The sequence below is a fragment of the Phytophthora parasitica genome (genome assembly GCF_000247585.1).
Source record: "Phytophthora parasitica INRA-310 unplaced genomic scaffold supercont2.82, whole genome shotgun sequence".
NCBI lineage: Eukaryota > Oomycota > Peronosporomycetes > Peronosporales > Peronosporaceae > Phytophthora > Phytophthora nicotianae.
In genome coordinates this window covers 196,309-206,893 of record NW_008649068.1, presented here as the reverse complement: position 1 = coordinate 206,893, position 10,585 = coordinate 196,309, and the positions used below count along the sequence as shown (strand labels likewise).

At 46.8% G+C, this 10,585-nt stretch overlaps 3 protein-coding genes across 3 annotated transcripts; 1 reads left to right on the top strand and 2 right to left on the bottom strand.

Annotated features, from left to right (window-relative positions):
• Positions 1-6,601: 6,601 nt before the first annotated feature.
• PPTG_18301 (hypothetical protein) lies at positions 6,602-7,174 on the bottom strand (the record flags this gene model as incomplete). Its single annotated transcript, XM_008916361.1, has 1 exon — positions 6,602-7,174. One exon carries the CDS (start codon positions 7,172-7,174, stop codon positions 6,602-6,604), a length of 573 nt encoding a protein of 190 aa, XP_008914609.1.
• Positions 7,175-8,629: 1,455 nt separating this feature from the next.
• On the bottom strand, positions 8,630-9,488 carry PPTG_24320 (hypothetical protein; the record flags this gene model as incomplete). The annotated part of the gene is made up of 2 exons (XM_008916360.1): positions 8,630-8,761; positions 9,288-9,488. The coding sequence occupies 2 exons, from the start codon at positions 9,486-9,488 to the stop codon at positions 8,630-8,632; spliced, it is 333 nt and encodes a 110-aa protein (XP_008914608.1).
• Positions 9,489-9,828: 340 nt separating this feature from the next.
• Positions 9,829-10,044, top strand: PPTG_24319 (hypothetical protein; the record flags this gene model as incomplete). Its single annotated transcript, XM_008916359.1, has 1 exon — positions 9,829-10,044. The coding sequence occupies one exon, from the start codon at positions 9,829-9,831 to the stop codon at positions 10,042-10,044; it is 216 nt and encodes a 71-aa protein (XP_008914607.1).
• Positions 10,045-10,585: the final 541 nt, after the last annotated feature.

The window sequence follows — 10,585 nt, the reverse complement described above, 5'->3', positions numbered from 1 at the left end:
CGTGTCCAACAGCCATGGTGTTACTCTCAGCAATGAAGTAGAAGCCGTCCTCCAGGTTTAGTCTCTCTAAGGCCGCAATATCACGATGCCCCGTTCGGTGCTTGTTATCATCAATATCCACCAATGATAGTCTAAAACAATTTAAATGTACTTGAGAAATAAACGCCCGAAAAATTCGCCAAGGTAACCCACGGGACAGGTCCTGGTGAAGCTCCTCAGAGCGCTCGAGGAACTTTTGAATATGTGCATGTTTTACACCTTCGACATCACCGACCAATATCAGCGCTTGCTGGAGTGCGAGGAACATACATGTTCCAGTGGGATTTGCACCTGCCACAGATGCGTACTTCTGCGATACAAATTGAAAGAAGTATTCCTTTCTCCCGGCGTCAACCCATTCGTCCACAATGACCAGCATATCTCCAAAACCGTCCTCTGACAGCATCTTGTGCGGCTGCCACGTCGGGGTAGACGACCGTACTTTTATGTCCGCCACAGTACTTGATAGAGTATCTCGTCTCTAGCTGTAGTGACCCTATCCTTGATGTATGCCACTCTCCATGTCGGTGCAGATTGGAGAGCTTTACAAATTTTATTGCGACGTGATGGTCGACTCGATCTTGCTGAAAAAGCCGGTGTATTGATCTTAGTTAATCTGCGAACGTGAGAGCTCCTCCTTGGTTTCACGTGAGTCTGTAGAGGCTGTTGATCTGGTTGCGTGTCTTCTAGTTGCTGCAATTGAATGACGTGCTCTGAAGATGAGTCGATGCACGCGGGTTTCTCTACCGGCGAGACCGTAGGCTGAGCAGATCTCACGAGCATTTCTAGTGCTGGTAACTGCTTGTCTAATGCTGCCGCGATGCTGCCACCAGTCATTGGCATAACCTGAGCCGACCGAAGCATATTGTCTGGGGCTGGCGTATTATTACAGAGCTCTGGATCAATATAGCACAGGCCAGACTACAGACTACTGAGACTTGGCAATGTGGACGGGAGGAGTTGGCAAGGAGACGAGAAACGAGAGAATGAGACCACCTACAGACGCGCTGAAAGACGACTGTGTCGCATGCTATACCACACGCGTCTTCGACAGTCTTGTCGAGCTTAATCTGATACCAAATGAGAACGTCTTCAACATAAGAACCTCCTAAAACTAATTGGCGCTTGAGATAAAGCTCGAAGGGCAGAAGTGGTGGACCTGACCGAAAACGAGGAGAATTCAAAACTGACCTCAGATTGCTCATAGCTGCTCTGGAAGCATCAGAAATCGAAAAACAGATTTTTGTTTAGTCATTTTTGTAAACTGACTGAACAGTTTCAAGAGGGTCTATCTAATATAATCAGGATTCCTGATGACGAGGGAGGCTGTTAAGGTTAGGGCTCGTCATGCCCTCTCCTTTTATTGTGTTCTCTCTGGAAATTAATACTGGAAAACCACGGTACTTGTGACTCTATTTATTATCTTATATCAAAATGACTGGTTCCGGCAGATATTTACTGTGTATTAGACTACCAGATACAAACAATAGGATAATACCTTATCGTTCCCACTAATACCAATCTCACCTTTTCCTTTTTCAAACCTTCTCCCACGTGTCCTTCTTCAAGTGCAAGAGTACCTCCCAACAGGTCATGAGTCCCAGGCAAGCCTCAAGTGACGACTTCCCTCGGCTTACCGGCCCCAAGAATTTCAACGTCTGGAAGGCCAGAGTGACGGCTTCGTTTGACGGCAAGCACCACCTTGGTTTCGTCACGAAGAAGGCCTACAACGGAATGAGCGATGACGAAATAGACGAAGAAACGTCCAACAGCAGTGATTTGTCCGACGATGAAGACCCTCCCAAGGTATCTACACCAGCCGATTACGATTCCCAAGCCGTAGACTACGATCCAAGCTCTGACGGCGAGTCCGACAGCGATGAAGACGCCAAGAAGAGCACGACGTCCAAGCAACCATCACCGATCTGCTCGTTCACGCAGCGCAAATCGCAGCGCCGAGTCGAGAAGGAGCAGCCGGTGCCACTCTCATCCCGGCATCGACGCCGCATGGAAGCACAGACCAAGGCCTTTTAAATGAAGACGATGGACGACACCCACAACCGCCTGGTCAAGCATCTGAACACAGCATACAATATATTCCAAGCCATCTGCAAGAAGTACGAGGGTGCTGGTTTCCACGATGACCCATACTTTATCCTGCACTTCCTCATGGAAACCAAGTACGGGGAAGGGAGTGACGTTAACGAGTTCTTCCTCGTTTTCGAAGACGCGATGCGAGCCGCGTCCAAGGCGACTGAATCCTTTCTCACCGACGGCCAGAAGTCTCTCTACCTGTTCCACTCCATGCCGGCGTCTTGGAAGGATGACTTGCGCATTTGGAAAAGTAACTGGAAGTATATCCCGTACGACGAGCTCAAAATGAGTATTGAGGATAAGGTCCGCAAAATGGAAACGGAGACACGGTACTCCCTCGCAAAAGGCACGCCTGAGAGCAGCAGCACCAAAGCGGAGCGTGTACTGATTGTTCCTGTGCCGACCACGCCCAGCACTGTGTCGTATGACGAAGTGTGCGGCTACCAGAAGCCTCGTCATCACATCCGCCATTGCCGATGATTGCAGAAGGACGTACGGGATGGTACTGTCAAGGCGGGAACTGTATGGTCTGCAAACTTCGAGTTTCGTGGTGGGGATCCCACCCATACGGCCGACGTAATAACACTGCCAGTCGCGGGGTGGATCATGGCAGAAAGGCGGTCGAAGTCAGAACAGCGGTGGTCGTGGTGGCAACACCCGCGAAAACAACAACAAGGGACGTCAACAATTTCGTCGTGACGAAGGCGGGTATAGCCAATCTCGTCGCGAGGAGGCACGCATCGCCGTGGTTACCATGACCAAACCTCTACCACCTGCCATCAGTTTTACGGCTTACGCAACCTCCACCTTCGACTCCAGCTGGACGGTCGACTTCGGCTGTACAAGCCTCGTCACACAGCATGCCGAGTGGTTCATTTCAAAGACACCTGCCACGGGGACAATCACGGTCGGCGGGAAGTCCGAGATCCCCATTGAAGGCACTGGTGACGTCGTACTGCAAGTGACTAACTCCAAGGGAGTGAAGCGTCAGCTTACCCTACGTGATGTTCTGTTTGCTCCGCGACTTCACTACAACCTCCTCTCAGTCGCTGCTGCTGTGGAATACGATTTCCGTTTCACATTCAAGCGCACTGTGTGCACTGTGCAAACAGACCAGCGCTTTAATATCAAGGCGACGAAATCCACTACTGCAAAGCTGTACCAGTTTACGGCCACGCCAGTCCAGCAGCAAGAAGCCCATGTGGCCACTTCAGGTAAGACCACTGCTATAATGTTGTTGCACAAAAGACTTGGTCATCCTAATGTTCGAGTGTTACAGGCTCTGACTAAGGATCAAGCGCTCCAAGGACTTGACGTTAACACCATAGTTCCCAAAGACAGTTTCTTTGCTCTGCATGCACTTGTGCGAAGTCACACCGCGCTGCATATCCTTCCAATAGACAGGTTAAACGTGCCACGATGCCTTTACAAAAAAAATCATTCTGACATTTGTGGGCCGCTGCCCGTTCCTAGTCTTAGCGGTTGTCGCTACTTTGTTGTCTTTATCGATGATTTTACGCGCTATATGTTTGCGTACCCTATAAAGACTCGAAGCCAACTCTACTCCTGCTATGAAGACTTCAGGATGAAAGCCTTAAACATATTCCGTTCGGATGTGCAAACCCTCGAATATCCGGGACACATCTCAGAACTGGATGTTCAGGTTTTTCAGGCTGATAATGCAAAAGAGTATGAGAAACTTGGTCGGATCATATGTAAACGGTACGGGACACATGCACAGTTCTCCAATGCATATACGCCACAGCAAAATGGTGTCGCTGAACGTCGGCCGCGTACAATTCTAGAACGCGTCCGTGCCCTTCTCATTGATGCAAAATTATCCAAATTATTATGGGCTGAATGTGTTAGTCATGTTACGACACTGCTCAACATGATACCAAGTGAGACCACATACAGCCGAACTCCTTATGAGCTTTGGTACAACCGCAAACCTAGCGTGCAGTACCTTAAAGTTTTTGGGTGTGCAGCATATGTCCAGATCAATGTGATTTACAGGGATAAGCTAGACGCACGAGCGAAACTATGTATCTATCTCGGCAATCCTGGGCACAAGAAAGGATACCGTCTGGACGGTCAAACCCATGCAATCGTTTACAGCCGGGATGTCGTTTTTCGGGAAGATAGTTTTCCAGTCCTTGCTAACGTTGATTCTACAGCCGATCCGTTGCCGCTGCCAGTTCAGTTATCTGCAACAGCTGTCACTGTTACGTCTGGTAGTTATACCGTTTTTACACTAGCAACAACCCAATCACCACTGGTCCGACCACACGCCACACACTCTATAGAACCTACAGCGACGCCGAACCCGCTTCCATCACTGAATGACGCACTTGAGCGTGGCGTCCTGACTTATTCATTTGTAGCGGAGACGCCCACACATCCTCCGGAACGCTCTACTAAACGACCTCGAATCGAGGAAGCCAATCACTTTAAATAGCTGACATCAACTGAGGATATTCATGAAACTAACGAGCGTACAAATCTAATTCTTAGCCTTCTAGATATACGGTATGTGCGTGAACCCAAGTTCTACAAAGGAGACATGAAATCATGTTACGCCAGGCAATGGCGAACAGCTGCAGAATCCGAATACACGTCACTCATTACAAATGAGACGTGGCTTCTGCCACACGGCCGCCGGATTCTACAAAGCCGGTGGGTTTTCGTTGTCAAATACACTGGCACGGGTGAAATTGACCGGTTCAAAGTACGCCTTGTTATCAAAGGCTTTTTTACAGCAGTGTGGCGTTGATTACACTGAGATGTTTTCTCCTGTTATCAGGATGGAGGTACTTCGCCTTCTCCTGGCTATTGCAGCATTGCTCAACTACGAAATCCATCAAATGGATGTTAAAATAGTGTTCCTTAATGGTTTCCTTACTGAGGAAATATACATGGCCCAGCCTGAAGGTTTCGCCGTCCCGGGCCAAGAACGTCTTGTATGCAAGCTCTTAAAGAGTCTTTATGATCTTGAACAAGCACCTCGCATTTGGTATCAGATGCTATGCGGGTTCCTGGAGAGCCTTGGGTTTCACAAACTCATCAAGGACAGGTGCGTCTTTATGGCAACATTTGATGAGCAAGTATGCTACATTGCTGTCTACGTGTACTATCTGTTCATCATAGCACCAACAGTGAGCCTCGTATTAAATCGGCCCTGAAACAGAGGCTTTCAATGACAGACTTAGGGGAGGTGAAGTACATTCTCGGTTGGTCCATTGAGAGAAACCGTGCAAACCGAACGATTTTTATCCACCAGCAATAGTATGCCACAAATGTTCTCGACAAATTCAAACATCTGATGGCGTACCCGTTGGGTACGCCATCAGACCGTAGCATCAAGCTTACAAAGGCCATGGAACCGCAGACCCAAGAAGAAAGGGAGGCTATGAAAGATATTTCATATAGAGAAGTTGTAGGCAGCCTAATGTACCGCATGGTTGGTACTCGCCCTGATCTAGCTTTTTTACATGCGCGAAGTAAGCCAGTTTCTAACAAATCCTGGAAAGGAACACTGGAAAGCAGTGATAAGAGGTCTAAAATATCTGTCAGGAACAACCGACCAAGGCTCACTACTTGGTGGGTCAACGTCGATTGATTCCAGTAATTTAGCTGATCACCTGATTGCTTACACAGACTCGGATTACGCGAGTTGCCCCGAAACCAGAAGGTCAGTTGACGGATATGTAACAATGGTTGAGTCAAGCCCAATCTCATGGCTTCCGAGAAAACACCACACTGTCGTGCTCTCGACTACAGAAGCTGAGTACATTACACTATGTCACTGCATGCAAGAAGAAATATTTCTTAAATTGCTACTCAAATTCTCGACAGCGAAAGCAACTGTTATTATGGAAGACAATCAGAGCTGCATCAAACTCTCTAGCAACCCAGAACTACACGGAAGATCACAACACATTGACATCCGATATCACTTCGTTCAAGAAAAAGTGGAGAGACACCAATTTAGCGTTGTTTACTGCAACACCAAGTCAATGGTAGCAGATATTTTTACAAAGGCACTTGACAACCACCAGTTCCGAATTTTAAGGAACTAACTAGGAATGCAATCAATAGATACACTAGCTAATAGATAAGTACATATATAAAATTCAATTAGATACACCACTTCACATTATGTAATAAGTCACAATGATAGTGTGAGTTTTTTTTTCTCCATAAAAAGGTTTTCTCACTGCATCCTACAGGTTTTATCCTCACTGAGATTTCTCTGGTACACAGCCACCGAATAAGCAAGAAATACCAATGTGAAAATGAGTGAAAAGCCAAAGAAGCAATGTATTATCAATTTTGTAAAAGTAAAATACGACCTTGTATTTTTTTATGGACAAACAAGAAATAACCATGTAAAATGTGTGAAAAGACAAAGAAACAATGTATTATCGGATTTTGTACAAGTTAACATAAAATACGAACTTATATTTATTTACTTCTCAAGGACTACCTTACGGACAAACATCAATCTATCAATCCATTTGCCGTAGGACCTGAGTGAACGCTTAATGTTGTCGTCATAGACCGTCATCCTAGCCGCCGCAACTTGAAGGACAAATACGTGTCCAACAGCCATGGTGTTACTCTCAGCAATGAAGTAGAAGCCGTCCTCCAGGTTTAGTCTCTCTAAGGCCGCAATATCACGATGCCCCGTTCGGTGCTTGTTATCATCAATATCCACCAAGGATAGTCTAAAACAATTTAAATGTACTTGAGAAATAAACGCCCGAAAAATTCGCCAAGGTAACCCACGGGACAGGTCCTGGTGAAGCTCCTCAGAGCGCTCGAGGAACTTTTGAATATGTGCATGTTTTACACCTTCGACATCACCGACCAATATCAGCGCTTGCTGGAGTGCGAGGAACATACATGTTCCAGTGGGATTTGCACCTGCCACAGATGCGTACTTCTGCGATACAAATTGAAAGAAGTATTCCTTTCTCCCGGCGTCAACCCATTCGTCCACAATGACCAGCATATCTCCAAAACCGTCCTCTGACAGCATCTTGTGCGGCTGCCACGTCGGGGTAGACGACCGTACTTTTATGTCCGCCACAGTACTTGATAGAGTATCTCGTCTCTAGCTGTAGTGACCCTATCCTTGATGTATGCCACTCTCCATGTCGGTGCAGATTGGAGAGCTTTACAAATTTTATTGCGACGTGATGGTCGACTCGATCTTGCTGAAAAAGCCGGTGTATTGATCTTAGTTAATCTGCGAACGTGAGAGCTCCTCCTTGGTTTCACGTGAGTCTGTAGAGGCTGTTGATCTGGTTGCGTGTCTTCTAGTTGCTGCAATTGAATGACGTGCTCTGAAGATGAGTCGATGCACGCGGGTTTCTCCACCGGCGAGACCGTAGGCTGAGCAGATCTCACGAGCATTTCTAGTGCTGGTAACTGCTTGTCTAATGCTGCCGCGATGCTGCCACCAGTCATTGGCATAACCTGAGCCGACCGAAGCATATTGTCTGGGGCTGGCGTATTATTACAGAGCTCTGGATCAATATAGCACAGGCCAGACTACAGACTACTGAGACTTGGCAATGTGGACGGGAGGAGTTGGCAAGGAGACGAGAAACGAGAGAATGAGACCACCTACAGACGCGCTGAAAGACGACTGTGTCGCATGCTATACCACACGCGTCTTCGACAGTCTTGTCGAGCTTAATCTGATACCAAATGAGAACGTCTTCAACATAAGAACCTCCTAAAACTAATTGGCGCTTGAGATAAAGCTCGAAGGGCAGAAGTGGTGGACCTGACCGAAAACGAGGAGAATTCAAAACTGACCTCAGATTGCTCATAGCTGCTCTGGAAGCATCAGAAATCGAAAAACAGATTTTTGTTTAGTCATTTTTGTAAACTGACTGAACAGTTTCAAGAGGGTCTATCTAATATAATCAGGATTCCTGATGACGAGGGAGGCTGTTAAGGTTAGGGCTCGTCATGCCCTCTCCTTTTATTGTGTTCTCTCTGGAAATTAATACTGGAAAACCACGGTACTTGTGACTCTATTTATTATCTTATATCAAAATGACTGGTTCCGGCAGATATTTACTGTGTATTAGACTACCAGATACAAACAATAGGATAATACCTTATCGTTCCCACTAATACCAATCTCAAGTATAGCTATTACTTGCAATGCTGCTGTGGTGACCGTATTGGTTGGATTTTGTCTGTAACGGCCCGGAGATCCGCGCTTTGACAAAGATTTCGAGCTTCACTTGTCGCCATCTTTGCTAGGCAACTGTCCCTCCTCCGTGATCCCATGATTTCAGCTACGTTCTTCAGGCGAATGGAATATCCAAACCTTTACAGATCTGAAAGTAACTACGTAGCTACGAAGACCGAACCAAAGATCTACTGTTAACACAATAACGAAGTGCATTATATATTCCGAGTGTCTTGGTTGTTTTGCTTTTTAAATAGACAAAGTGTGCCAGTTGGAATTGCGCGATCACAGAGGTACCGCTGCACTGAATTGAGAGTTGAACAGGATGTACATGGACTCGCTTTGACGAGCCACCCGCGGATCGACCGTGTTTGCATCGTCCACACGGTTAGTGGTTGTATCTTGACCATCGAGCGACTACTGAACTCGAGTCAATTGCCTGAATTCTTCTCGCGCTTAGTCGGTCCTTTGTTGACCATGGTGTCACAATGCTTTGGACATTAAATTTGTCTCGCTGGACTATCGGTAGGTAGCATCAACTTGATGGTTGCTATCTCGACAGTCTACCTATTCTCAATCAGAATCACCAAGACATGCAACTCGACCCTATGCAACTGCTTGAGCCACATTCAAAGGAAGAGGGAATAGCGCTAAAAGGGAGCTCAGGTCTGTGCTAACCAATGGTTCTCCAGTTCACATCATCCACACCCACGGTTCTCCAGTTCACATCATCCACACCCACGGTTCTCACTCTCAGAAGAGCAATACCAGAGTACGGAGAACGCTTACTAGTCCGCAAAAACTCGGGAAGTTGCTGACAAACGGCAACAAGACCCTAAGCTTAAGTGACAAGCAATGCTGGTGGCTATCTTCCTGCGACCTCCTTGTATATTGTCGGTGCTGTATTCGGATATGTGCCGATTTCATCGCTCCTGAAGCTCACTGGTACGCTCCCCGGTGAAAGGGTGTGTCCACCATCGTGGCTGGCTTCTTCCGGGCCATGCAGGCTCGGAGTGTTGCAACTGGCAATGAACTTGTTGAGTGTCCATACCCTGTTTGCCTCAATCTTTATGACTGTACTACCTACTAAGAACCAAATTGGTACTCGCCGGTGGAGTTCACGGATACCAAGTGATTGCATCATGCCACACAAGACGTACTCTGGGTCTGGTGATGCTTTTATTCATCCTCATTCTCGATCTGGGAGTGTCGGGTGGATTGGTTACGTCGATTGTCTGTACGATTCTGATTCTGCTGTGAAGGCCACGACACGTTTGGAAGCTGTTTTAGATGAATTGGATAATGACATATCGAGCTTTTCCTGCATGGAATTATGTTATAGTGTAGACAGTTCGTATTATTTTGCTAGCTGTGAGCGTATTGCTCTGTCATTGAACACAAAATGCTTCAACTCACGGCTTTGGGTATCACCACAAGCGAAGTTTGGTGGATGCACGACACATGGACGCCATGATGATCCAGACATGCAGGACAAGCAGCAAGCACGTAAAGCGCGCTTCAACATTTACAACATCCAGAGCAGGGTGCACGACTTGCTGTCAGTGGTGACTGTCACCAAGCGTATCGTTGCTAGGGACCCCTCTATCCCATTGGAATACGCCGCGCAGCAACTGCGCGAGCAGTCGAATCGAAAGAACAGACGTATCAAGTGTAAGCACGCCACCAAATTTCCATTTTGAAGTTAGTACGATAGTGAAGACGTGGCGTATTAGTTTGAAAATTCATCGACTAACCTTTAATATCTATCGCAGCAACGATCTCGGTGCTCCACATATTCTGTCGGTGTTGAATGGCAAATATGCGATCGATCGATTCGGTATTGTCACCAATGCTTGCCATCACTTACAAAAATTATGTTGTGCCACTGCTTGCAGACCGTAGTTGCTGAACAGAAAGGTAGCTAATAGCGAGGACTGTGCATGACTATTACTTTTTACAATCGAGTCCCTGTTCGTATTTGATGAATGACCCTACGTTTATCTGACCGAAGTCATCGAATATCCGCTTCGTCCGCTAATCCACTTCAAGTTCCGAATGCTGGTCAGAGAGGTGAACAGCTAACGAAGATGATTCTCCAGGCCAAGACTTCTATTTGGAAGTACACGTATATGTAGCGATGTGTTCATGCGACCGGATCTGTCGAAACATGTACGATCGCAGCAGTTTTACATGGATCTAGTAGCAACTCAGTGACTTCAACGCTGCACACTACCCGACTTT